General features: G+C 49.2%; 3 protein-coding genes across 7 annotated transcripts; 2 read left to right on the top strand and 1 right to left on the bottom strand.

The window, feature by feature from the left end:
- The first annotated feature begins 131 nt into the window (after window positions 1-131).
- BSDC1 (BSD domain containing 1) lies at window positions 132-23,227 on the top strand. 4 transcript variants are annotated; one of them, XM_065874990.1, is made up of 11 exons: window positions 132-267; window positions 577-637; window positions 5,412-5,528; window positions 7,880-8,047; window positions 9,409-9,463; window positions 11,431-11,546; window positions 11,969-12,037; window positions 12,207-12,285; window positions 13,235-13,711; window positions 19,645-19,748; window positions 21,689-23,106. In XM_065874990.1, exons 1-11 carry the CDS (start codon window positions 161-163, stop codon window positions 21,719-21,721), a joined length of 1,386 nt encoding a protein of 461 aa, XP_065731062.1. In that variant the 5' UTR covers window positions 132-160; the 3' UTR covers window positions 21,722-23,106. The 4 variants fall into 4 exon arrangements, with proteins under 4 accessions (XP_065731062.1, XP_065731068.1, XP_065731075.1 ...); XM_065874996.1 differs by lacking the exon at window positions 132-267 and adding an exon at window positions 278-311 and having other exon boundaries at window positions 21,689-23,227; XM_065875003.1 differs by lacking the exons at window positions 132-267; window positions 7,880-8,047 and adding an exon at window positions 301-311 and having other exon boundaries at window positions 21,689-21,721.
- Window positions 23,228-23,833: 606 nt separating this feature from the next.
- TSSK3 (testis specific serine kinase 3) lies at window positions 23,834-25,403 on the bottom strand. Its single transcript, XM_065886898.1, has 2 exons — window positions 25,259-25,403; window positions 23,834-24,495 (listed from the first exon to the last, which is right to left on the bottom strand). The coding sequence occupies exons 1-2, from the start codon at window positions 25,401-25,403 to the stop codon at window positions 23,834-23,836; spliced, it is 807 nt and encodes a 268-aa protein (XP_065742970.1).
- On the top strand, window positions 25,314-26,775 carry FAM229A (family with sequence similarity 229 member A). Of its 2 annotated transcripts, XM_065886917.1 has the most exons (3): window positions 25,815-26,100; window positions 26,181-26,320; window positions 26,513-26,775. In XM_065886917.1, the coding sequence occupies exons 1-3, from the start codon at window positions 25,963-25,965 to the stop codon at window positions 26,613-26,615; spliced, it is 381 nt and encodes a 126-aa protein (XP_065742989.1). In that variant the 5' UTR covers window positions 25,815-25,962; the 3' UTR covers window positions 26,616-26,775. The 2 variants fall into 2 exon arrangements, with proteins under 2 accessions (XP_065742980.1, XP_065742989.1); XM_065886908.1 differs by having other exon boundaries at window positions 25,314-26,320.
- Window positions 26,776-27,416: the final 641 nt, after the last annotated feature.

Genomic DNA, 27,416 nt, shown 5'->3' with positions numbered 1-27,416 from the left:
TGCTTTACAATGGTGTGTTAGTTTCTGCTTTATAACAAAGTGAATCAGTTATACACATACATATGTTCCCATATCTCTTCCCTCTTGCGTCTCCCAGGAGCCGAGTTTTAAGTCCGAACTCTGGACCGAGACTGGACCTAGCTCAAGGAGGCGGAGCCTAATGAGGGAGCGGGGTGGAGATTGGGCTGAGGGCGGTGTCGGCGCGAGGATTGGGCCGCGCGCTCGGGGGCGGTGCTTGAGGGGGCGGTGTCGTGCCGGAGGTCAAAGGTCAGTAAATAGTGGTGATGTCATGCGGGCAAGATGGCGGAAGGGTGAGCCAGTCATCCACTTCTCGGGCGTTGGGCCCTGAATTCTCCCAGGGTTGGGGTGCTGGGCCAGGGTCCCCGCGGGGATCAGGAGGCTAGCGCGGGCCTGGACGGAGCTGAAAGGACGGGGTGGAGTCTCAGCATGAGGGGGTGGGGAAGCGGCCTGCGAAGTCTCGGCCCGCGGGCCACATCTGAGGAGGGAACTGAGACCCGATTCTTGCGCGGGCGAGAGTCGCGCTGGGGGGCCGCCAGATGTGTCTGTCTTCCACAGGGAGGACGTGGGATGGTGGCGGAGCTGGCTGCAGCAGAGCTACCAGGCAGTCAAGGAGAAGGTAAGCCGGGCCGGCGCCCTTCCTACGGCAGGGCCCCGCGCCGCCTCACTGCAGCCTGGTCCGAGCCGTCCCGCCGGACCCGTGTGGGCGCCGGGCCTCAGGGATGAGGCCGACTTGGGCCCTACGGAAAGACAGACCCCAACTCACACCAGTGTGACTCTAGCTACAGTGAAATAAATACGGTGTTAAAACCTGCAGCCGACCCTGTGGTAGGAATCCGTGGGAAGGAGCGGTTTATTTCCGCTTGGGAAATTCACAACTTCGTAGAAGAGAGAACATTTGATCTCGGCCTTGAAGAAAAAGGATTCTAGCGATAGAAACCTTCTCCTCTAGTCATTCAAATATTAGAGTATATGCCACAGCCAGCACTGTCTGACTCTGTGGTCCTGAGGATACCGACGTTAGCCAAGCAGGTGCAATCCTGGACCTCCCAAAACTCACAGTCTAGTGGGGAAACAGCAATCCCTGTGGCACGAGTGAGGCTTGGCTCTGCCGGTGGGCAATGCCATTGTGTGTTGCTGTTTCAGTCCACGCTAGTTCGTCAAAACCAACCGAACTGAATTCTGGAAAAAGTTAATTACTGTTTAGCTCAAGCAACTGGGGTGAGTCCTGCTTCAGGGCAGACTCCAAGAGGCTTCTGGCTTCAGTTAAATCAATCCTCTATTCTGGGAGCATTTGTAGTGTAACATCACTACAGCCCAGCAAAATCAGAGAGTGACCTGAGCTGTTTATGTTGTTGATGAAGACTCAGAGAATTTCAAGCTGAGGTTTAATAGAAGAGACCCCAAAGGAGCTTGCTTTTTGTTGAGTAGTCTACTGGAAGGAGAGTCTGATGTTCATTTAGCAAATGTTGTGTGAGGGCCTCCTGTGTGTTACCCTTAACGTTGGTCTTACCATAACTCATGAAAAATAGGTAGTTGATTAGCCTTCCATCTTTGTTCTCTCATTTGAAACAAGGGGAATGGGTGTTGTTTCTGCCTTTGACAGTTCCCCATTTGGAAAGAGAAAACTTAAATTTCCTATTCTTATTGAACCTAGGCAAGATATTTAACCTCTCAAAGCCTCAGTTCCTCATCTGTAAAGTGGGAATACTAATAATACCTACCTGCTAGGATTGTTGTGAGGATTAAATGATAATATATGTAAAGCACTAAGAACAATATCTAGCATACAGTAAGTACTAATTAAGTACTTATTATTAAGTACTGAGAGCCACGGGGAAACCTCTTAAATACCTGCAGTCCATTTTTCCTTCCATTTTGTTCTTGGTCTTTCAGTGCTTTCCTGGCCTTGCTTCCTTCCCTCCCTATGCTGGCTCCGTCTGGACCACTCAATTCCCAGCACCCCCAATTCTCTTGCACCCAATAGCATATATTGCCCCAGAAAATACAGCCCTTGGTGCTGTGATCTGCCTCCCTCTGCCCTTTCATTCCTCTGGGGGTGTGTGTGTGTGTGCTTGCCCACGGACACTAGTAGGGAAAGTCACGATGCTCTTTGGCCCACTGCAGATTCCCCAAACTCTCTGGGCTGGAGCCCCTCACCCTCCACCCCTGCCCCAGCAACTTTTTTCAGTCTCAAATTTGCTTCTCCCCTTGCCTTCAGAAACTTTCCCCAAACCTAACTCTTCCTCAAGTCCCCTGTCCAACCACTTCCTCTTTTACTTCCAGGAGACAAGCTCACCTCCTACTTTTTAAAATTTGAAGTCAATAACATGATCTCTCCTAACTCCCTCCCCACCCCTGCAGCCACTACACATAGACTTATCTATATAAACACTCAGCTTCACCTACCACTTGCCAAATCCAGTGGTGGTTTTCAGGTCTTATCTTTCTGGACCTTTCTGCTGCATTAGACGCTAGTGATCACTCTCTCTTTCTTGAAACTCTACTCCCTTGGCTTTTGTGGCATGATTCTCTCTCAGTTCTCCACATACTTCTCCAGGCTTTCACTTCCTCTTTCACGAATTCTTCTTCCTCTGCCTGCCCCTTAAAGGTGGTGTTTGAGGAACCTTATCCTCACACATTGCTTTGTTCACTCAACAAACTCTTTCATTTTAGGAAGACTCCTAATCCTTTTCTGTGAGATTTAGTATTTGAGAAGAGCTCTGGCTGGCCGGGTGTCCCAGATATCCCACAGTCTCTGCAGATACTACATACCAAAATCATTGTCACCATCCTCTCCATAAACCCGCTCCCCCTTCAGCATTTTCTTCCTCAGCTGGTAGCACTGCAACCATCCAGTCACCTAGTTTAGTTGCCAGTAGCTCTTCCCGACTCTTTCTTGTCCTGAGTCAAAACATCTATTTAATCACCAAATCCACCTTTTTTGCCTAGTATTTCTTGAACCAGTCCCATCTTCTCATCCTGACCAGCACTGTCCTTGTTCATTTTCTTCTATTTCCTTTCCTGGGCTATTACAACAGCCTCCTGACAGGTCTTCCTCCATTTCTGATCTTGTCACTCTTGGACCTATAGTCCATGCCAGTCTCTGGAGTGACCTGTCAAAAACGCGAGTCTCATCATGTCCCACCTGCTTCAGACTTTGGTGGTTCCCCATCACCAACAGGGCTGACCAGGCCCTCCAAGGTTGCCCTCTCAAGCTTTATCCCTCACCACTTCTGTGTTACCCTTTATTTTCATTAGGACTGAAGTGCTTGTAGGCCTCAGTAAACCCCAGGCCCCACCACGCCCAGGCTTCCTTAGTGACTCCTGCTCATTCTTTAAGGCTCAGACCAGGCCTGTCAACAAGTCTTTCCAACCTCCCCACAATACACCAGTCACTGCTCTGCCCTTGCACATCAGCACTGTTACGTGAGCATTTTCCCCAGTAGACTGTGACCTGGAGGGCTGGCACCGTGTCTGTTCCTATAGGTCCCCTAAGAGCTCACAGTCTAGTGAGGGAGACAAGCATTCATCAAATAATCATGTAAATGGTTATATAATTAAAATTGCCCTGGTACATACCAGTCTAACAAGCACACATTTTTTGAGTGCCTACTTTATGCCAGGCTCTATGTCAGACACTGGGAGAGCATCAGTGAACAAAAAACAAACGCTCTATGTTCACAGAGCTCACAGTTTATCCAGGAGGATAGACACGAACAGGTAATTATAAATCTAAAGGACAGTAAATGTTAAAGAAGAGAAAGTGCAGGTGCCCATGAGCAGGGGAGCCAACCTACATCTGAAGGAAGTGACATGTAAACATAGCCAGGTGAGAGGGTTCGTTCATTGTGTTTGTTCGCTTGTTTTGAAGAGTTAGAACTATGTGTCAAGGAGAGGGAATGATGTGTTCAGATACCCTGAGTTAGGGAAGATGGTAGAACATTTGGGAAACTTGAGGAAGGCCAGCTGGAGCTCAGTGAGGGGCATCGTGGGAGGGGATGAGAGTCCGCCAGAAGTGAGATTATATGGGCCTTGTAAGTGAAGGTAAAGATTTTATACTTGCCATAGGATACCGTGTAATCACTGAAGAATGTAAAGCAGGGGCATCATGGTCTGCTCTGACTTACTAAGCTCCCACTGGTGTCACGAGGAGAAGATAATAGAGGTATCTGATGCAACCTGGGAAAGGAGTCTGGTTGAAAGAGCAGGTTGGCCTGGACTAAGGTGGTGGTGGTGTGGATGGAGAGAGAATTGATAAATGACTCTTCCACTCCAGTTAAGGAGTCCCGAATCTGAAATGAAGCCATTCCCACTCGCAGAGAAGCCTCTGGCTGATAGATGAGACTGTCCCATTCAGAGACTTCCCAGGATGATGAAAACTAGGCAGGCTCTTCTGCAAAGAAAAAAATCACCAGAACATTCAAAAACATGTTTTTAAAATGAAGGTGATTATCCCTGTGTAAAATGAAAGGGCTTGAAGGGGTGAGCACAGTGATAGTCCAGGAACGTGTCTTAGAGTGGGTGAGGATGAAGCAAGACAAGGTAAGACTTGGACAAGAGCTGAGGGCCTGCTGTCTCACACTGGGTTTGAGTGCAGAGTGAGAGTCAGACTGGTCCGACAAGCAAGTATCAATTCTGCCCAAAGGAGCTCTATGGATGAACAGAACCTTGGGGAATGGTGGAACCAAGGCGGCCTAGGAGAGAATCTGATCCAGTATTTCTTTTTACACCCCCTTTGTTGAATGTAAAACATCACACACCTTTTTCACTGGTGTTGTCAAAAATTGCTCATAAAAGCTTTCTAAACTATTGCTGTTACCAGTACAACGTATTTATAAAACCTTTCACAAAAATAATTTCATCTACTGTCTCATGTTTCAACTGAATTTCCCTGTGACAATAAAAGTAAAAATAGAAAACACTTTCCTTTGATTAAAAACACACACACACACCCCTTCTCTTTGTGTTTGAAATTGGAAACAAAGGTCATGACTTACAGCATAGCTAAGTGATGCATCAAAGTCTGTTTTGTTTTCAGACTGCTTGTGCCCCCTTCCCCATTCTGCTCATGAGAACTACTGATCTCTTCCACCTCCCTCATTTCCCGGGAGAAAACCGAGGGCTAGATGAGAGTTCCTCCTGGCCACATAGCTTATAAGTGTCTGGGCTGAGCTCAGTCCCCATTCTCAGAGCAGCAGGAAGTTCCTCTGTGCTCTCTGCTGTTGGGTAATCCCAGGTCATGGAATTGGGACAAGTAAGCATTGTTTCTGAGCCCAGGCTTCCCATGTCACTGAGTTTTCCATGTTTCTGTATGATACTAACACACAGGGAATAGGAACAAAGGGTGGTGGCACCAGCCGGCTCTGTCATCCCTCTCTGTCTTCCCTTAGTCCTCCGAAGCCTTGGAGTTCATGAAGCGGGACCTGACAGAGTTCACCCAGGTGGTGCAGCACGACACAGCCTGCACCATTGCAGCCACTGCCAGCGTGGTCAAGGAGAAGCTGGCTGTGAGTACCACCTACACCCTCCAAGTGACTTTCCCACATAGCCTGACCTGCCTGGGACCCTGGTGGGAGCTCCCAACCTTTCTACCGTTAAGTGATCATTTTTTCCCATAGGCTCCCATTTTGAAAATTATGTCCCTCAAGTAAACAAGCTACATATGTTAAGTAATAATAAGCTTTCCCACTTCTGTATTGTTTTAGCAGATCAGCAAAGTCATTCATTGTAGACAATTTAGAAAATACAGATAAAGAAAAAGAAAGACCTAGAGATACCCATAAGTCCCTCTCCCAGAGATTAACTACTGTTAATATTTGAGGAGTATATCCCTTATGTATACTTTCTTTTTCAAAACTGGGATCAAATGAACACCATGTTTCATAACCTAGTTTTTGACTTAATCATTGCAAACCTCGTTCTAGAGCATGCATAAATGGCATGGTATTCTGTTATGTGGATTTGACCAGTTCCTAGTTTCCTGTTTGTTTTTTCCAGTATTGTAAACAGAGTTACAGTGAACATGCTGATTGCTTAATCTTTCCCCTTAATATTTTTTTCCTAATAAGGTATTGGAAAGGATATAGGGTGAATAGAATTGTTTTAGACCTTTTAATATCTACTGTAAAACTGCCCTCCAGAAAGGTTTTGCCAACTTATATTCTTATTGGCCCTGGTTTTATCAATCAGAGATGTATAGTGGAATTCTCTTGTGAGATAGGAGTTAGATTCTAAAGTCAGCATGGAACTTGAAAATTGTATATGGTCAAAGATATCCCTGCAAACCTCAGATTTCCAATGAAGTATAGTATACTGGTTTTGTATTACAGTTTCTCCTTTAGTATTGGAACAGATTTCAGTTTCTTTGATCATCAGCTGAATCAGTTGCCTTGTAATTAGAGGCCATGTTATGGAAAACATGTTATGGAGTTTTTATAGCCAAGCTTCTTTTGTTGAATCTTGTAAAATACTGTCTGCCTGCTAACCACAGCTACTGATGAGCGTGAATGACAAGTAGTAATTGAGCTGAACTGCTGCAAGTCCAGCCAGTAGCAGAGATGTCACTTGTTTCTTTCATTTATTTACTCCTTTTCTCATTCAACAAATATGATTATATACCTGTGCCAACATGGGCCAGGCACTATTGATAGTCTCTAGGTTTAAAATACCTGGGCAGCCTAATCAGGAGTAAATGTGACACTTTTCTACAAGGTTTGCAGAGCCTGGTCCTGTCTCTCAGCCTCCCATCCCTTCTTACTTATGTATGTATGTATGTATGTATTTATTTATTTATGGCTGCATTGGGTCTTCATTGCTGCACGTGGGTTTCTCTAGTTGCAGCGAGTGGAGGCTACTCTTCATTGCAGTGCATGGGCTTCTCATTGCAGTGGCTTCTCTTGTTGCAGAGCACGGGCTCTAGGCATGCAGGCTTCAGTAGTTGTGGCACGCAGGCTCAGTAGTTGTGGCTCACGGGCTTAGTTGCTCTGCAGTATATGGGATCTTCCCGGACCAGGGCTCGAACCACTGTCCCCTGCATTGGCAGGCAGATTCTTAACCACTGCGCCACCAGGAAAGTCCCATCCCATCCCTTCTTGCTCAAGAGCATTCTGACCAGTGTGGCTCAAGATTGGTGCCCGACTTGCCTCTTCTAGGAGGTCCATACATTGGCCCTCAGCTGGTCCCAGGTTTACTTCTACACAAGGCTGTTTGTTCTCATCCTACCCTTATGTCCTCAACCTTTCATACAAGATACTTCCTGAGCGATGATGATGACGAGATTGTAATATTACAGTACTGCTAGTTATTAAATGTTTGCCATGTGCTGGGCATTGTACACACCTTATCTCTTAATCTCCACAGTACCCCCCTGAAGGAAGTATATTTATCTGCATTTTACAGATAAGAAAACAGACTCTGAGAGGGTTTAGGTCTCATAACCAAAAAGTAGTAGAGCTGGGATTCAGATCCAAGACTGACCCCAAAGCTAGTACCGTTTCCATCACTCTACCCATAAGTCCTCTTCCCCACTGAATGTCTGTGGCATGGATCCTCCCCTGTCAATTTGTGATCAGCCTGGTCGACCTTGAAATTTTGTTGAAACAGCCAGTCAAGGAGCTCTGCTCTGACCTACACAGGCCTACTGTGGCCCTGTTCCTCATCCCCATCTGGGGGATGGGGACTCTGGCTGCCCCTCTCTCCTTCTCCAGCCCCAGAGATGGGGGTGAAAGGTCATGAGCATTTCCCTGGTCCCCACACACAGTACACTTTGACCCCTGATGCTTCATACCTCCATACCCTGTACCCCAGTTTGCAGCCTGCTCCTGGGCCACTTGTTTCCTCTGTTGGCTTCTCTCTGCAGACTGAAGGCTCCTCAGGAGCAACGGAAAAAATGAAGAAAGGGCTGTCTGACTTCCTAGGGGTGATCTCCGACACCTTTGCACCCTCACCAGACAAAACCATTGACTGCGATGTCATCACCCTGATGGGCACACCCTCTGGCACGGCTGAGCCCTATGATGGCACCAAGGTATTCACTAGCGGCACTGGGCTCTAGCTTCTAACCTGAGCTCACAAAGCAGTACATGTTCATAAAAAATAAATACATGTATATAATTAAATTGGAGAATACCAATAAGCAAGAAGATAATAGTTTCTAAACCCGTAATCCCATCACTCAAAGAGAACCACTGATTCTTCGTTGGTGTATAACCTTCCATTTCTTTCTGCTTGCAAACACTGGTAAAGATAGTTTGGAGTTTTTCTTTTTAACAGAAAAAGCACTTTATACATGCAATTTTGTAACCCACTTAAAAATTTGCAATTAACTATTAGCATCTTTCCTAATCACCATCATTTTTAATGTCTTTAAATTCTTGCAAGTGTATATAGCATAATTTATTCAGTCATTTCCTTAGTGCTGCACATTTGGATTCCTTTCAGCTTTCATCCATAATAAGGAATGCTCTGGACAGCATCTTTATGGGCATGATCTCCACATTTGTGTTATTTAAGACTAATTTCCAATAGGAATAAATGTACAGGGGGAGGGTATCTTCAAAGCAATTAAATCAGCAAGAATGGTAGTATATTTCTATTGCATTTTATCTTCTCACCATTACTTCTTATATTTTGTGGAGCGTTTTCTCCCAGATTCACAGTGTGGTGTCACAGCAGTTTGGCCTTCTTCATAGCATTTTACCACATTGAATTTCAATTCCAAACATGATTTTTCAAGCATGTTTTTCAGCACTAGTATTAGCATCACCACTTAGTACACATTTAAGTGGATTGTGAAAATTTTTTAATTATAGGATTTTACATTATAACAGTGAATCACCAAAATCACTTGCTGAAGTTGTGATACAGCCAGCCCATGCTTCCTGCAATAATGAGGAAGGAAGGAGGGGCTTTCCGTTTACCAGCTAAAGTTTGCCACTCCTGTGGCCCTAATGGGAACACAGATTGCAGTTCATTTGGCAGACTGGCTATGAAATTAAGAAATTCTTGATGAATTGTTTTAGTTTGAGGGAGTTAAATATTTCAAAATTTGCCAATAAATTTTGGACTTTATTAATATATTTGCACTAACATTTTTCATATCTCACATAATTCAAAACTATTTTATACATATAATTTTATAGCCTCCTTACCCTTTATTTTCTTAGTTTCCAGGGGTGGAATACTGGGTGAAAGACCATTTTTCTAGGAGCCCCAGTTTTGGACTCCTAGCCCAGAGCTCCACTCCATAGCCCACAGTGTTAATTGCCAGGTGCCCTGTGGGTATGGTAGCCAACAGGGGAGAAGCTCGGTTGTGGTTGATTGGCAGAGAGGGGTTGCTGTCTATCCCCATCACCCCAGAATTTCTGTTCTTTTCTCTGTTTTTTTTAGGCTCGCCTTTATAGCCTGCAGTCAGACCCAGCAACCTACTGCAATGAACCAGATGGTGAGGGGGTAGCGCTGAGGGGGCAGGCTTGCTGGGCAGGGAGACCAAGCGGGTCTGGATTGCGCACCCTGTTTGTCTCTGGTAGCAGTGGCCAGGCACCCCCTGTGTAGAGGGACCAGAGTGGGGCTAGTTTGACCCTTACATCTGGTGGGATGGGTTGATGGTCCCCCTTCCTCCCTGAACCCAGACTGTCTTCATCCCCTTCTACAGAGGCTTTGCTCCTCTCGCCCCTCATCCTCAGCTTAGGCTCCTCAGCCCTGCTGCCCTGCCTGCCTCCCCTTTGGCCTGTTCGCTAAGCTCCCGCTGTGCAGCAAGCCCCAGGCTGGGAACCAGACACCAGAAATGAGTCAAGCCCTCAATCAACCCTGTCCAGACCTCCAGGAACCTGCTGTTAGGAGCCAGAAACAGGGAATAAAGCAAAGATACTAGAGATAGAGTGACTTGACTGCTTCCACAGAAAGAGGGGAGCAGTGGGATCCCAGAAGATGGCATGTAACCCAGCCTGGGAAACCTAGGATGTGACACCTGAATTGAGGGGTTTTTTTGTTTTTTTTTTTGAATTGAAGTTTTAACGATGAATTAGAAGTAAAGTAATTTTACTTTTAGAAGTGGGGGAAGGGTATTCAAGCGGGACAACAGGAATTTGAAGTTTTCGAAAAACCTAGGCATTTGGGAAGGCCAGACAAAGGGTGCATGTGAGGAAATGAGGACAGTGAGAGCTGCCAGGGGCACCAGACTGGAAAGGCTTTGGGTACCAGACTAAGCAGTTGGAATTTTGTCCTAAAAGGCTCAAGATAGTGGTTCTTAACCTTTTTTTAAGTCACAAAGGCCTTTAAAAATCTGTTGAAAATAACAAGCCCTCTCTCAACAGAATTTTATATGCATATGGGAATTTTTTAACCCTTTGAAGCCCATCTTTAGACCATAGCCTGAAATGCCCTCCTGTACAGAACTGTTGAAGCGTTTTGAGACTTGATGTGATCAGATTTTGCATTTTATAGAAGAGCCTTCAGGCAGTGTTTTGTAGGATGAAATAGAGAGGGAGAGACGGAAGATGGGAAGACCAGTTAGGAGGCTTGATAGGAATCTTCATGTCAGAGGTAAAGCCGGAACCAGGGAAGGGGCGGGTGGAATGAAGAAGAAGGTATGCATGTATAAGAGACGCTGAGGAAGTGGAATCCAGAGTGACTCCATAAGGGAGGAGTCTGGGAGGGCCTCCAGCTCTCTAGTGGATGAGTGGGTAGGACAGGTAGGTGGGGGAAGAAGATGAGCACACGTTGTATTTGCAGCATATGTGCAGGTGGATGTGTCCAGGCACCTGGACCTCTGGACCTAGAGCCCAGAAAGGCAGCCTGAGCTGCAAAGACACACTAAAGAATTGTCAGTGGGGGGAAGAGGTTGAAACTTGTGGTTTAGTGGAGGTTATCTTGGGAGAAAATGGAAAACAAGAAGAGATAAGGAAAGGAAAAAGAGGAGCCCGCTGAAGACTCAGATGGAACAATGAGAGAAGTGGGAGGAAATATACAAAGAGTGAGAAGCCAGGAGAGAAGAGGGCTTCAAGAAGAAGGTAGTGGCTCCCAGGGCAGAAACCGTAGGATAGTCACATGAGGAGGAGGACAGAGAATCTGCCACTGGATTTGGCAACATAGGGTCACTGGTGGTAACCTGAGAATAGCTGTTTCAGAGAGGAGAGGATTCAGTAGCCAAGTGCAGTGGGATAAAAAGCAGGCAGGCATGGGAGAGAGTGGAGACTGCAGCCCCTCCCAGTGATCACTTAGGGGCCATGCCCTGATATCAAGCTTACCCACCCCTTCACCCTGCCTGACCCCCCAGCTTGGGCCATATGGCTTTGGAAAAACCTTAAGTTTTCCTCATTGTCCATGTCCAGGCTTAGGTGTGATTTCTCTAGGCCCAGTGTTCTTTCTCCAGACCCACGGAACTGACCATCAGTGTCTGTCCCTCTGCAGGGCCCCTGGAGTTGTTTGACACCTGGCTTTCCCAGTTCTGCTTGGAGGAGAAGAAGGGGGAGATCTCAGAGCTCCTTGTAGGCAGCCCCTCCATCCGGGCCCTCTACACCAAGATGGTGAGGGCCTAGCCGGCAGGACCTCAACCAACTCCCAGCCTGAGGTGTGGGGAGGTGGGAGGGACATGTCCAGAGTCATTGTGGAGTCCTCTGGCCTAGAGAGCAGCAGGAGGCCCTGAGGAGCCAAACCAGCCAGCTCTTGAGCCAAGAATCCACGTGGGGGAAACTAATTTGCCAGGCTTCTGGCAATCACGGTGAGAAATGGAAGGGCTAGCAAAGCCTGGTGGGAGTTCTTTTCTCCCTCCTTGGCCAAGCTGGGCCAGGAAGGTGGGTCTGGGGGGTGGAAGTGCTCTAAGAATCACTACTCAGCCACTTATCCCATCTGATATCCAGAGTGGCTGGGAGCTGGCTGATGAGGCTGGGAACATAGACCCCCACACAACCACTCCCAAAGTCTCATCGCTACTGTCCCCTCCCTCCAGGTGCCTGCAGCTGTTTCCCATTCAGAATTCTGGCAGCGGTATTTCTATAAAGTCCATCAACTAGAGCAGGTATGCTGGCCTAACCAGGGAAGGTCCTCCACTCAGCCATGAGGGAAGGGGGCTGAATTTTGTTGAGGGAAGAAGGGGACAGAGGGTGCCAAGAGTTCTGGGGTCAGGACCAGAGTCTGGGAAAGAGGGTTCCCTGACTGCTCCTGGCCATCTACTCCCCCACATTCAGGAGCAGGCCCGGAGGGATGCCCTGAAGCAGCGTGCAGAACAGAGCATCTCTGAAGAGCCTGGCTGGGAGGAGGAAGAAGGTAAGAGGTATTGAGAGGTGATGAGAAAGTACCAAGTCCTGCCTGTGGGAGACTGTCTGGGCCATTCTCTCTGAAGCCTGGAGGGACATAGCACCCCAGGGAAGAGGAGGGAATGAATATGGTGTTTGCTCATGCCAAGGATACAATGAGCTAACAAGGGGTTGTTTACCAAGGCTGGTGGATCCCAGGTTTAGGTACAGAAATCACATGTGTCACTTGAAGCAGATTTCCCTGCTAGCCCATGGACCAGTACTTAAGAGTAGGGGATGCTTATTGAAATTCCAGATTCCCTTCTTCCACTTCTAAATAAGACTCTATGGACATGTGGCCAAACTTGTATTTTTAACAAGCTCCACTGGTAATGTTAATGACCAGCCAGACTTGGGAACTGCTGGCTTAGGGACAGAGCTGAGCTTCCTCTACCTGGTAGCTCAGCTTAGGACAGTGTGGGAGCCACCTGCATGGTATGTTAACACAGTTACTAAGTGCTTATATTATATGCCCAACCTGTACTAAAAGCTTTACATGTATGGTCCTTACCGCAACTTCATTATCCCTCTTTTGCAAATGAGGCAGATAGGTTAAAGAAGAGTTAAGTGTCTCGCCCAAGGTCATGCACGTGGGATATAGCAGAGCCCAGCCTGAACCTCAAACTGACTGACTTTAAAGTCTTGGCTTCCTAAGCTATAATATTATCTTGGGCTGCACTGCTAAAAGCTGAGTGCCCACCAGGCATGTGCTATGCCTCAAGGGTGGGAGAGACTTTGACCAACAGGGATTATCTGCAGAAGAATTGTGATGGAGAAGGAGGTGAGGAAACTGGCACCCATTAGTTTTGGTTAGAGCAAACTTTGGTGGGAACCTGAGGTCTGTTTTCAGAGAGCTCCAAGGTTGTCTTGGGGCTAACCAGGGTACATCACTCTCTTTCCCTACCTTTCTCTCTTGACAGAGGAGCTTGTGGGCATTTCACCCACATCTCCAAAAGAGGCCAAGGTTCCTGTGGCCAAAACTTCCACATCCCTTGAAGGAGGACCTGGCCCCCAGAGCCCCTGTGAAGAGAATCTGGTGACCCCGGTTGAGGCTCCAACAGAGGTGACTCCATCGGAGAGCAGTGAGAGCATCTCCCTCGTGACACAGATTGCCAAACCCACCCCTGCATCTGAGGCACCAGTGCTGCCCAAGGACCTGTCCCAAAAGCTTCTAGAGGCATCTTTGGAGGAACAGGACCTGGCTGTGGATGTGGGCGAGACTGGACCCCCACCCCTAGCTCAGTCCAAGCCCCACACCCCTGCTGGCCGCCCCAGCGGTCCAGAGCCCCGGCCTCCAGCCAGAGTAGAGACTCTCAGGGAGGAGGTACTCACAGACTTACGGGTGTTTGAGCTGAATTCAGACAGCGGGAAGTCTACACCCTCCAATGGAAAAAAAGGTAAGCCATGGGCTTCCCTGGTGGCGCAGTGGTTGAGAGTCCGCCTGCTGATGCAGGGGACACGGGTTCGTGCCCCGGTCTGGGAAGATCCCACATGCCGCGGAGCGGCTGGGCCCGTGAGCCATGGCCGCTGAGCCTGTGCATCCGGAGCCTGTGCTCCGCAGTGGGAGAGGCCACAACAGTGAGAGGCCCGCGTATGGCAAAAAAAAAAGGTAAGCCAAGGCCAAAGCCCAGGGAGCGTGTGCGGGCAGGGCAGGTGAGAGTTGCCACCTCACGAGGCAGACTTGTCTCCTTGTCCCATGTGATGATCCTAGGAGCAGATGGCCTTCATTTGTGCTACTGATGATGATGATGACAGCTACTATAGTATTTATTATACTCTATTCCGTCAATTCCAAGATGCATTTATTCTCTGAAATTAGGATGCATCTTACAGTTGTTGGGGTTTTAGATTCAACAAAATAAGGTTTATGTCAAATCATGTGTTAAGGATGTAATATTGCATTTAATTTCTCAGTTACCAGGGGAGCTTGTTAATTTCCAGTTTACAACTCCATATAACTGTCCTCATTTTACAGATGAAGAAAGTGAGCCTCAGAGATGTTAAGTAACTTGCTCAAATTCACACGGCCAGGAAGTAGCAAGCCCAGATTCAGACCCAGCTCTGTCTGACCTGAAACCCATGCCCTTAACTACCACAGTGTCAGTTTCTATCCTTTGAGGTGGGAACTCCTGTGACATTGATTGCTGTCAAGGGTCTTCTTCAATGGATGACCTCAGGAAAGTCAGTTAGCTTCCCTAGGCCTGTGTTAATTGTTATTATTATAAAATATATAAACAAAACTTACATGTACAGCTTAAAGAAGAATAAAATGAATACTCATGAACTTGGAGTGACCCAGCTTAAGTAATAGAGCTTTAGTTTCTTATCTGCATAATGAAATTTTAGACTGTAGACACTTTGACTTTATGTCAAGGGGGGACCTCTCTCTAACTCCTGCAATTAAAGGACAGTGATGGCTCTCGTGTCAGCTTGTTTTGCCACATCCAAAATACCTCTCCAGAGATAGCCAATTGTCAGCAAGACCTCCCCTCAGCTCCTCACACGCAGGCATCCCGTCTGCCAACACTCAGCACCAGTTGGCCACAAAGCTTGCCCAGCAGGTGAGCACTGGCCTACTGGCAGTGAGGGAATGGCTTACTGCAGTGGATGGGCAACAGGCTGATTTCCAGTTTCCAACACAGTGTTTTCCTTCTGACTCTGATTCAGTGAGGTCATCCATTGAGCTCCTACCTACTCTTTATAAGACACTGAGGAGAGAGGGGTAAAGGCTGCAGTCTGTGATGAGGCACGAAGCAGTATGAGACAGGCTTGGTACAGGAGGAGTTCAGAGAAAGAAGGAACCTCTGCGCATCAGCAGGTGTTTCACCAAGGAGACAGGCATTGTATAGGAGAGTTGGAGAGTTTGCGGCAGGTGCGCAGGGAGCGGTAGTCCAAGCTGCGGGGGCCTGCAAAGTCCCCCACATGTCAGATCGTGTGTTGGGGACATGGGGCACATTGAAGCGGGTGACCAAAGCCCACGTTTCTGTATTGTTCCCAGGAGAGGGAGGAACAAGAACTTAAAATCTTAAGCCGAATTCAGAAAGTTGGACTTGGTGCCACAAAGCAGCAGGGCATGCTGCTTATATGCCCAACCTGTACTACAAGCTTTACATATAGAGGCTAAGGGCTCAGGCTCTGGAGTTCAGACAGTTCTGGGTTCAAATCCCAACTTTGCTCATAAGCCATGTGACTTCAGAAAAGGCACTGATCTTCTCTAAGCCTCCGTTTTCTCCTCTGTAAGTTGGGGGTAATTATTTCCTGATAGGTCCTCAGTTAGGGAAGAAATTTGGGCAGAGCCCTGCTTTGGGGAGATGATGCAGATAATAAGACGTACCATTCCCTGAGCACTTTCCGTATGTCTGTATAGCTCTGTGCTAAGCACTTGATATGCATATCACTCAGTCCTCACAAAAATCCTGAGATCTGTGAGATTTTCCCTTTTTTTTTTTGTTTTTTTTTTACTGGTAGGAAACTGAGATCAATCACCCATCCAGTAGGTATTTAGAAAAGTGTAACATTGCCTTTAGGAGAGTGAAGAGTAGGTGATGGACCCAATATGTGTTGTGTGGTTGCTGGGTGGATGGTACGAAGGGTCCATTTGAGATAACGGTCGTGAATTTTAAGAGACACCAGTCAGCACAGTTGTACTTTTGTCCAGCCACGTTCAGTTGCTCAGGTGCAGGCACAGAGCAGATGGGGAGTTGGACTTAATCAGGGTTCAGGTTTACCCAGGTGAACTCAAAAAGACAAGAGTCCAAGTGTATGCAAGAAGTGATCAGAATGATGGTTCATGGAATCTGAGCTGGGTAAGGGAGGGAATAACAGTGAAACAGTTGGAAGGTTAAAGAATTATTGTTTCCATTGGGAATTGGGCTATTGCAGAGAGTGATGAGAAAAAATGAATGGTGGGTAGAGACTGGAAGAAATGAGATTATGGGGAAGATGCAGCATAAGCTCTTAACAGTGAGCTATACTTCCTCTAATGCACTGGGGGATTCGCAAAAGGAGGGCCGGGGGATTCAGTGCAGGAGACCCACCAGAAGTAGTTGTAGTCACTTAATGGGGGGAAGCTGGGGTCTTAGACTAGAGTGGGACAGTAGGGACAGAGTAAAGGGAGGAAGAATATTAAAAGAGGCCTGGAGGCAGAGTGACTCCTTCTCCCTCTTTGTCCAGATGACATGAGGGAGGCTTGGTCTCTGGATACAGCAGTCTCTGGAGGTGGCCCAGCCACAGGGACCTCTAAGGTCCCAGGGTGATGCCTGTCATTGCAGAGCTGCTTCCCACCTGTATATTGTGCCGAGATCCATTTGAGCAAGGAGACTAGACTTACCGTGCTCAGGCTCCCTCAGCAGGGAGCAGAGAGGGGAGATTAGGGCAGGCCCTGTGGCCTGCGGACTGGAAGGAGCTCTGGGCTTAAAGCCCCACTTTACTACTGACTGACCTAGGAGTGGCTTTTGCTTCCATTTCTTCTCTGGAGAAGCAAAGAGCCAATTAAACAGAATAAAATGAGCTGTGAGTGACAGCACCATGAGGTTAATAATCACCTGAAAACTCCCCTTTCTTACAAACAAAAGAAAACAGTAAAACTTCATCATGAAATCTTAAATTGTTGTTGCATAGATCAGTTCTCTGCCACATGCACAGTGTAAAGGAGAACTTAGTACTCTCATTGTGTGACAGGACAGCGTGGTGGGAGGAAGCAGGTGACAGAGAAAGCCCAGATTCACATCTCTGCCACTCAGAGCCTTTGTTTCCTCACCTGTAAATTGGGACTGTTAATACCTATCCCAGAGGGTGGGTGTAAAGTGCTCCAAAAATGTTAGCTGATGCTTTCTTTTTTACCCCAAAGGGTCTACCCTAGCATTTAAGCCTGAAGAGGAGAGTTTCAAATCCCTAGAGGGCAACCTAGGGTTAGGAAAAGCTGTCATGACCACAGCCACAGCTCTGGAGGGAGAGATCAGCCGGGAGTCCAGATTCTAACCCACAGGAAACCTGCACTGACAGGGAGCCAGACGCAAGCCACCAAGAGTGTCCTGAAAGCACAGGGAGCCTTAGATGTGGAGTCAGAAGAACTGGGTCTTGGTTGCAGATCTGCCCCTGACTGGGTGTGGGACCATGTGTAAAATTACTTAACTCTGGGACCAGGCCTTTAACAGCTCCATTTGTTAAATATCCACTGTGTATATATGTTACAGGCACTTTACATGATACTGCTAATTTTAACACTGTTGTATCTCAACTGCAGGCCAAGGTCTATACAGAATCATCTAGGTACCTGTTTATAATGCAGAATTCTGGGTCACCACCTACACCTGCTGAATCTAAATGAGGGGGGATGGGAAGACAGGAATCTGCATTCTAATAAGCTCCTCCAGTGGTTCTTCGCAAAGAGGGTGGTTTTATCCTTATTTTATAAATAAACTGAAGCCCAGAATAACTTGCCCACAACTACACAATAGATAAAAAGAGTTAGGGTTCCACCCAGGTTTGCTTGGCTCCAGAGACCCTGCTGTTACCACACCACTTATGGCTAGCTGGGTGACTAGAGAACAGTGCAAGAACCCGAATAAGGAACGCGGAGGCCAGGCTTGGGGAGGTCTCAGAGCCTGGGTGCCTGGTGAGGAACAAGCTGGACAGGAAGAAACAAGGTATTTACAGGTGGTGCCATTGGGGGATCAGAGCTTACTCTTTTTTCTTTTTTAGACCTTACTCTTTTTAAAGGTGCTTTTTAAAAAAATGATTACAAAGTAATACGTGTTCATTTAAAAAAATATATTACCCCATGACCTCATCACCTAGTGATAATTATTGTTAGTATTCTTGTGGGTGTTTTTGCTCTTTCTCTCTGTATGTGTACATGCATCTGTGAGCGTATTTTTTTTTTTTTTTTTTTTCTCAGCGGCCATGGCCCATGGGCCCAGCCGCTCCGCGGCACATGGGATCCTCCCGGACCGGGGCACGAACCCGTGTCCCCCGCATCGGCAGGCGGACTCCCAACCACTGCGCCACCAGGGGAGCCCCTGTGAGCGTATTTTTTTAATGGAATCATACTGCATATACTCTTTTTTTACAGGAACTATTTTTGTAGTTTTCTTCTTACTAATAACTTTCACATGTACATTTTTTTTATATTGCCTGTAAGAAAGCATACCCAAATATGAATGTTTGGAGCAGTAGTTGTCAAACCTTAGCAGGCATCAGAATTACCTAGAACAGGGAGGAGTAAATGTTTTCTGTACAGAGCCAGATCACAAATATTTTAGGCTTTTGGGGACATACATTTTCTGTCCCAGCTCTGTCGTTTCAGCATGAAAGCAGTCATAGACAATATGTAAACAAGTGGCCATGGCTGTGTTCCAAAATTTTATTTCCAAAAGCAGACAGTAGGCTGGATTTGGTCCACAGGCCATAGTTTGCCAACCCCTGATTTAGAGAAAGAGTCCACGAATATTTACTGAGTACAAACTATTTGTTCTAGTCACTTGGAATACATAAGAAAACAGAAGATCCCCATCCTCGGGAGCTCACATTCCAGCTCCTCTACTATTAGACAGTAAGCATAGTGAATCTGATTATGTAATACACTAGAAAGTGGTAAATACAATAGAAAAAAGAACAACCAGAGCAGAGTGAGGGGTCAGGGTGCAACTGAAAATAGGACAGTCTGGGTAGGCCACATTTAGATGGTGAGATTTGAGTAAAGATGTGAAGGAAGCGAGTGAGTTGGCCTGTGGGTATCTGAGGAAGAGTTCCAGGTACATGGAACAGTCCTTGCAAAGGCCCTAGGTGGGAATGTGCCTGGTGTGTTTCAGCAGTAGCAGGATCAGTGTAGGTAGAAGGGAGTGATTGAGGAGGAAGAGGTTCATTGTTTATTTCTTCTGGAAGATTTCCATGGTCCCTAGGGAGCTTCTGGACCACAGTACTTCTCCACTATTCAGTAACTTGCTTTTTCTCACTTAATAGTTTAAGACTATTTTGCCATGTATATAAATGTTCTATAGCCTAACCTTTAAAAGCCACATAATGTTCCATCATATGACTATACCATTTATTTTTGTAATTCCCTATCAGTGAACTTTCAGGTCGTTTTTTAAGTTTTCATCACTGTAACAGCACTACAGTGAACATCCTTTTGGTTAAATTTTTTTACTGAATCCAGGATTTTTCCTTAAAATAGATTCCTAAAAGTGGGATCACTGAGCCAGAAAAAGCAGAATGTAAAGACCTTTGGTGTGTATTTGTCAGGCCTTTCTAAAGAGTTCCATCACCCCCAGCTACAACCTCTTCACATACCCCTTCCTGTCTCTCACACTATGGATCATGGTTCCAGGCTCAAGCACAGACATCAGTGAGGACTGGGAGAAGGACTTTGACTTGGACATGACTGAAGAAGAAGTGCAGATGGCACTTTCCAAAGTGGATGCTTCTGGTGAGGTGAGTCGGCCTGGTTGGCCACAGGGAGGCAAGCACAATGATTCCGGGTCTGAGGACTCTCCCTGCCAAGCCCGACTGTCCCTGCAAGGTGGATCCCACTCCTGTCTGAGGTGGCAGGCTGTGGGAAGGAAGCTAGGGCCTTCCACTCAGGCCCTGAACAGTAGTCATTAGCAGGGTCTGCTTCCTCTCAATTCCAGGGGGATGGATGGGGGAGTTCTTGACCTTAGCTCCTATCAGAATCACCTGAGGAACTACTAAAAAATACAGATGCCAGGGCTTCCCTGGTGGCGCAGTAGTTAAGAGTCCGCCTGCCGATGCAGGGGACACGGGTTCGTGCCCCGGTCCGGGAAGATCCCACGTGCCGCAGAGCGGCTGGGCCCGTGAGCCATGGCCGCTGAGCCTGTGCGTCCGGAGCCTGTGCTCCGCAACGGGAGAGGCCACAGCAGTGAGAGGCCCGCGTACCGCAAAAAAAAAATAAAAATAAATAAAAAATACAGATGCCAAACCCTGCCCCAGACCTTTTGACTCATGGTCGCCAGGTGTGGGACCTGAGCAGATTTCTGGCCTTGGAGACAAAAGACGACGTGCTCACTTAACCTGAGCCTCTGTTCCCGTCTAAAACATGGCACTGATCCTTATAATTTCATGCGCTGTGGCAGATGGTGCATGTGCATGTCTTAGGCGTAGTGCCTGCGGACACGGGCGCACTGACAGACGTCCCTGAAACCACCACCAACCAGTTACAAGCTCAGAGGCCTATTATTCTTATTCTTCACTTCCTCTCAGAATCAAGGATGGTCGTTTTGAATGAGAGGCTGGGCAAAAATCTCTCATAGCTAATAAGGGACAGGACTGAGGCTCCAGCCCACACATCTGATTCAAGTCAGTGTTATATCCACTGTCACACAAGAACCCCATGATTCCTTCCAACATGTAGCTCAGGAACCTGCTATAAAGAGGTGAACAGAGTAGAGAGAATGGGAAGGGCCTTGTTTTTCATGCTGAGGGACTGAAGCCCAGAGGGAGGTAGTGACCTACACAAGAGTATTTTACACCTGTGACCTCACTATACCCGGGGTAGAGAAGGCCCATGGCACCTCTTATGCCACGTGGCCTTCATGGCTTTGGTGTCTTTGCAGCCCTCTTTAAAACCTGACATACAGGGCTTCCCTGGTGGCGCAGTGGTTGAGAGTCCACCTGCCGATGCAGGGGACACGGGTTCGTGCCCCGGTCTGGGAAGATCCCACATGCCGCGGAGCGGCTGGGCCCGTGAGCCATGGCCGCTGAGCCTGCGCGTCCGGAGCCTGTGCTCCACAATGGGAGAGGCCACAACAGCGAGAGGCCTGTGTACCGCAAAAAAAAACCAACCAAAAAACCCAACATACAATATATCTGAACAGAATTATTTATATCAGGGGATCTGCTGATATGAAGAGAGAGGCCAAGAGAGAGTTGCCTGGGGAGACTTCAGCTGGGGATTAGGGTGCTGGAGCCCCTAGTGAAAGCCCTGCGAGCACCTGTAGTCCAGTGCCACGCTTGCTTCTGATCACAGCACCACTGTAAAGTTCCCTGCCTCTCAGGGCCATATTCTTACCTGCTCCGCAGAAGATAAGTTCTCCTTCAGGGATTGACTGATGGGCTTCTTGTAGTCAGGGCGTCCCCTTGTGGTGTCCAGTGTTGGTTGATAGAAGCATTTCCTTTGAGTCTGGAACCATCAGAACAGCAGGCCCACCGCTTGAGCAGAGGGCAGCTCTGCTCCCCAGACATTCCTTGAAGCAAGTGGTTTGCTCTGAGAGGAGGCCGGGTATGGCCCGGGGGAGTTGGGGCTGGGGCTTCAGGGAGGGCTGTCCCGAATTGGAGGCAGCCGGGGAGCTTGGGTCTCAGCTTGACTCAGAGGAGTAATACGTGTTTGTGCTCTCCATTATCCCCTCCCTTTGCAGCTGGAAGATGTAGAGTGGGAGGACTGGGAATGAGGGGAGCCAGAGCAAGCCGCTCCCCTACCCACAGCACTTCCCACCTCCCTCGCTCGTCTCCGCCCAGCCCTGGAAGACACTGACTAAGAATGTCCCCCACATGGCCTCTGTCAGCCAGAGCTCTAGGCAGATTCTGGGTTGTTCCTTGCTGGCCCTTTGGGCCTCTGCTCACATCTGGGAAGGGGCTTGCTAAATCCAAACCGGGAACTCTGACTTGTGCCAATCATAGGATGACCCGAGGGGGAGGAAACCTACCCCCCTCACCAGAAGAGCCTACATTTCTCTGCTGAACATCCACTGTTCCTGGGGACTCTTGCTGGGAAGTCCCAATGGATAGCCCTAGCCCATCTGCCTGTGTAGGCAGAGGCCAAGCTACCAGTCTCTTGGAGGACGCCGAGAAAACACACTCTGTTACCCATAAGCAGGCAAAGAAGGCCATGCCACCTGCCCTTGGCTAGACAGGGATGGTGAACACATTTTGGTTCCTATCCCAGCGGGTAAGAGGCATTCATTTCTGGGAAATTTGCCTCTCTTAGGAATCTCCCCCTCCCAGGCATCTTCCATTCCTGGAAAGGTTCCTTGTGGTTCAGAATCTAGAGACCAAACTCCCTCCTTTTACCCAGTCCAGGCTGGTATGTCCCCAACGCCTTTCCCAAGGCTTCTTCATGTCAGATGCACCCGAGTCCTCAGCCCAGCTGTGCCACCTGCAGGAGTGCTCTTGCTCTTCTTCCCCTCCCCAGGAAGGGAGGGGGCCACTTCAGGCCCTTCTGTGTGTTGCCTGGCGGGATACCTTGTCCAACCAGCTACCCACCTCGACTCCCCTGTAGCGTAGGACACAAGCCAGCTACCAGCGGTACAGAGCAGTGATCAAAGCTGAGTACTTACAACTCTGGTAAGCCTAACTTCTCCGCCTCATCCCTTCTGCATCTTGAAGGGATATGCTGGGGGTGAGCTTCTTGAGACTGTCATCAGGTTTCTGCAAAAGCTCTTCTTCCTGAAGGCAGATCCAATCCTTGTGGCTCTCACCCCCCACTCTGGTAAAAGCTGCACCTCTCTTGGGGGGATGAGGGGCTGCAGGAATCCCTGGAGACCCTGGTGCTTCACGATGCTGCTCTGGTGATTCTTATATATAATCTGGTGTGTTCACCAATGACTTAAAGTGATTGTGGTCAGGGGCGCCAAGAGAGTGGTGGTCACTTCCACTTCAAACCTTCAATGAGGGGGTGGGATGGAGAGAATGCTGAATCTTTTTTTGATGGGATGGGGTTTTTCTCTTTGTAATTATTTCTTTAGTTTAATTAACCTTTTGGTTGTTTGTGCAATATTATATATTTTAAATTATAATGTATCTCCCCAGAGTATTTTGTAGCCGGGAAAAGAAAAAAGGAAAAAAAAAAAAGACTCTAACAGCTGTTAGTTTTGTAATTAAAAAAGAAAGAAAAAAGAACTTTGTCCTGAACCTTTTCCAGACTTGCCGTTAACAGCTATTAAAGAGATTCAACAGAAGCTGGAAGGTGTCTGGGGCTCTGTTCTTGTACCCTACGGCAGCTGCCCCAGAGCCAGGGCAGAAAACACACTATGTGCAGGGTGGCTTCCTGCTTGGAGCCTGGGGGTTAGGATGGGAGGTAGCCTGGGTTCTGAGGAAGTCCCTTGTCCTCATCCCAGGCTCACCTTGGCCTTTGGGATGAGAAAGGGACAGGGCCCCCAACAGGCCTCTCACCAAGACAAGGAGTCAAGAGGCCGTTACTGCATTCCCAATGCTTCTGCTTTTATTTGGAAAGGAAGTTGCAACAACAGTGGTTCCAGTTGCTCTTGGTCATTTTTCTCCTCTCCTCCCCCTGTATGTGTATGATTCTGGGGTCTGTTTTTAATTAACTTTAGTTAAACACCTGTATGAAAATCACTTGTCAGCTGTAATAAAAGGGAAGTCTGAATGAGGCCCTCTGGTTCCATGAAGATCTTTAAAGGGAAAGAGAAGTAAGGCTGGAGAGGGTGTAGGTAAGTTTTAGGATAAGTAAACAAAGTGTAAAATATATATCACCATTTTAGAAGTGGGTTTTTGGGTTTGCTTTCTCCCCCTACTTTACTGGGGAGGACTTGCCATTGCTTTTATCAAGTGCTTGCTAGCCATGGATGCCAACTAACTTCTTCGATTGAAGGCCGGAGGATCATGTCTGGTTCCAGGAGCCGCTTGAGCAAGTCCTGGCATTCAGCTGAGATGCCCAGATGAGTGGGGAAGGACACCCTCTTCTGCTGCTGCCACAGCATCTTGGGGATGTCTGTGTCATCAAAAGGTAGGCTGGCACAGAGCATGACGTACAGGACCACGCCCATGCTCCAGACGTCACCCTTCTTGCTATCGTGGGGAATACCCTGAAGTACCTCTGGGGCGGCATAGGCTGTGCTGCCGCAGAAGGTCTGGCTCAGCTCCCGGCATGATTTGGGCAACACCTTGGCGAAGCCAAAGTCTGTCAGCTTCAGGTTGAAGCCCTGCAACAAAGCGTTCTCGCACTTGAGGTCCCGGTGAGCCACACCACAGCCATGGCAGTAGCGGATGGCCTCGACCATCTGACGGAAGAGGGCCTTGGCCCGGCTCTCGGGCAGTGGCCCCCCATTCAGCACACAGTCAAAGACATCCCCTCCTTCAGCCAGCTCCATCACCAGGTAGATTTTCCCGTCTGCAGACTCCAGCGTCTCATACACTCGGATGATGTTCTTGTGGTCCAGGGTACGGACGATCTGGAGCTCCCGAGGCAGGAATCTCTGGATAAACTCTACGGAAACAAGCGAAAAGAGATGGAGCATCAAGTCCAGAAGGGCCTAACTCCTCCCTCCTGTCTGCTGCCTTCCAACTTCTGTCTGCCTATCTCCCCACTATGTCTGGGTCTTGTGCCTTGGTTCCCTTTCATAGTCTTTAATGTCTGTCTGCTTGGACACTGCAAAGAATGTTCACCTCTATTGTTTTTGTAGTTAATATATTACTGAAAGGAACTACTCCCTGTCAGCTCAGGGACTGTTGTGAGCAGCCTGTGAGACCACGGATATCAAAGTGCTTTTAGGTTTTTAGACTATCGGACTTTTAGACAAGGCTATTGAATCTCAGTTACGAGGCCTGATTTGCCCACAGCGTGGTAAGCCCGCTCCTCTCACGTCTGCTTCCTGACCCACAGTTCTTTCCATGAGCCCTGTCTTTTCCCCATCTCTGCCTTTGTTGGCTCCAGCTCCTGCCCTCTGCTAGCCGTGGCCATGGCCTTGCCAGTCTCTGTTCCCCTCCTGAAATAGGAAAGGCCTTGTGGTCTCCGGCTCTGCTTCTGAGGATCCTTCACCTCCTGCCACTTTAATCTTGGATTTTAGAGGGTGTGGTTTTCCTGGACTCCCAGCATCCCTCTGTTCCCCACTGACCTACCCCAGAGCCACAGTTTTGCTTTCCTTGGTTCCAGACTAAAGGGGAGGAGGGAATGATCCTTCTGACTGGAGGAAGCACGCACCCACCCACCTCAGCCAGCCCTCACTTCCTCCAAAGGGGCCCCAGCTCACCTTCTGGCCCTCCCATCTTGTCTATAATTTTAATCGCCACTTTTCTTTGGTGTTTTTTGGAAACTGCTTCTTTGACTTTTGAGTAGGTCCCTTCCCCAATGGTCTTGCCCAGCCGGTACCCATTGGAGAGCAGAAAGCCCTCCATGCTGTCTAGCACCTCCTTCCTTCCTATCACCCTCTCAGCTCATGCTGCCTCTGCGAGGCAGCTCTACTCCACCATCGCTCTTGGCCTGCTCCTTTTCATCCGCAGCCGCCCCCAGCGCTAGAACATTCCCCGTCTGGACACACAAGCCGTGGGTGGTGGAGAGGGAGGGGGTCAGACATTTTAAAACTCTGGCCCAATTGTGATGTAGGTGTTGTGTGACCCTTGGCCAAAATTGGCAATGCCCCCTGCCTGCCCTCACCACCACCACCAAACCCAGAACAGGTTAAGTCACCGCTGCGCTCAGCCCCCGCGCCAGGTAGTGAGTCGCAGCCCCGCCTGTGGGGGGCGCTCCGGACGTCTGCGCGCTGCCCGGGATGCCAGGCTCCTTTCTGTGGACACAGCCTCCTGCTCCCCACAACGGGCAGCTGGGGGTCTGCGCGACCCATGGCAAGAGCCCTCCAAGTACCGGCTCGCGCCGCGCTAAGTGCCGGCGCGGCGTGGGGTTCCCCGGCGGGAGGAACGGGTTCTATAAGGTCAGCGCGCCAAGGCCCGGGTCACAATGCAGCCCTCCCCCTCGACGCCCGGGCCCCGGGCGCGCCACAGACACCTGCCCGGCTCCGCCTGGACCGGAGCGTCCTCTCGCGGCCAGGGCTCGGGCAGCTACTTCCTGCCTGGGACCGGTCTCGGCCTCCGGCAGGTAAGCGACGGCCCACGGGGCTGGCGCGGGGAGGGGGCGCCCGGCGGCCCGCGAGCTGCCTGACCGCCACTCCCGCTCAGAGCGCCTCGGACATGAGTGCCCAGGAGCCCCCGCAGGGTCGGAGATTCCCCATTGAGGCCGGAGACTCCCCTGGCCTTGCCTTCCCCCGCGAGACCCAGGACAGCCCGGAGCGGGTAGCTACGGAGCACAACCCGGTCAGGTGAGGCCAGCGCTCCTCCCCGCCGCCCCACCCCGGCCCACTTTCCGTCCCCCGACCGCCCCAACCCCGCCCCACGTAAGGTCCCACATCCACGCCCGAACCTCAGGGACCCCAAGTGCACTCCCCGATGCGTCCCGTACAGGATGAGCCTGCCCCGCCTCAGCGCCCCCTGTCGCACCCCGCTTTCCCCAGGCCGCTTCGACGCTGCCCCGGCTGGCACTGCCTGACGCTGCTGCACGTGCCCATCGACGTCTACCTGGCCTTGGGCGGGAGCCCCCGGGTCCGCGCCACCTGAGTGCGCCTGCGCACGACAGCTCCGCGGGAGCCGGGCGTGTACGAGGCCCGCCGCAGGCCACCACGCTGAGATCGCGCGCGCCGAGCAGGAGACAATGATGCACATTTTAAAATAAAAGAACGATGCACATTTTAATAAAGCACAGCATAAACTGTTCTTTCCACTCCGGCCAGTGTATGTTTATCACGTCGGATCGGGCCCGCCCGCTGCTCCGCCTCATCCAAAGGCATCTTCCCTTCTGCTGCCTCCTCACTTGGACCCAGCCCCAGGGGCCTGCCCTTCCGACTCCGCTTTCTTCTCCCTGGACACCAAGCCCTTCCCCCATTTCTTGCTGGTCATGATCCCTTTCAGGGCCGCCTTTCTGCTCAGGCTCTGCCCTCATCCGTCTCCCCAACACTCTCCTTGGTTCTCCAGTAAAATTAGCATTACTGTGCTGGACTCTGGGGGCCCAGAGAAGCTTGGGACTGGAGAAGGTGGACAGAGAACTTAATGAGAATGGCCACCCACACCAGGCCCATTTAATTCTCCCAAGATGGAGTTCGGTTTTGCTACCTGCTGTTTTGTGACCCTGGGAACCCCTGGCTTTGTTGAAGGGGCTAGGGGCTGCCCCGTCCATCTTGAGCTTTGGTTTCTCCTAAGACTGGTGGGGCCAGAAGACTGGGGAAGAAGTCGTTTGAAAAACTTCGATTTCTTATTCCTTTTTACAGGTGAGGGAACTGAGCCTTAAGCAACGTGCCTGGGGTCCCCCAGATGACAGGTGATGCTAGTGCACTCCTCAGCGTCCTCAGACTTGAGGCCCCA

The sequence above is a fragment of the Phocoena phocoena genome, chromosome 1 (assembly GCF_963924675.1).
Source record: "Phocoena phocoena chromosome 1, mPhoPho1.1, whole genome shotgun sequence".
Lineage (NCBI taxonomy): Eukaryota > Metazoa > Chordata > Mammalia > Artiodactyla > Phocoenidae > Phocoena > Phocoena phocoena.
The sequence above is the reverse complement of the archived record's forward strand: the minus strand, read 5'-3'. Positions and strand labels throughout refer to the sequence as shown.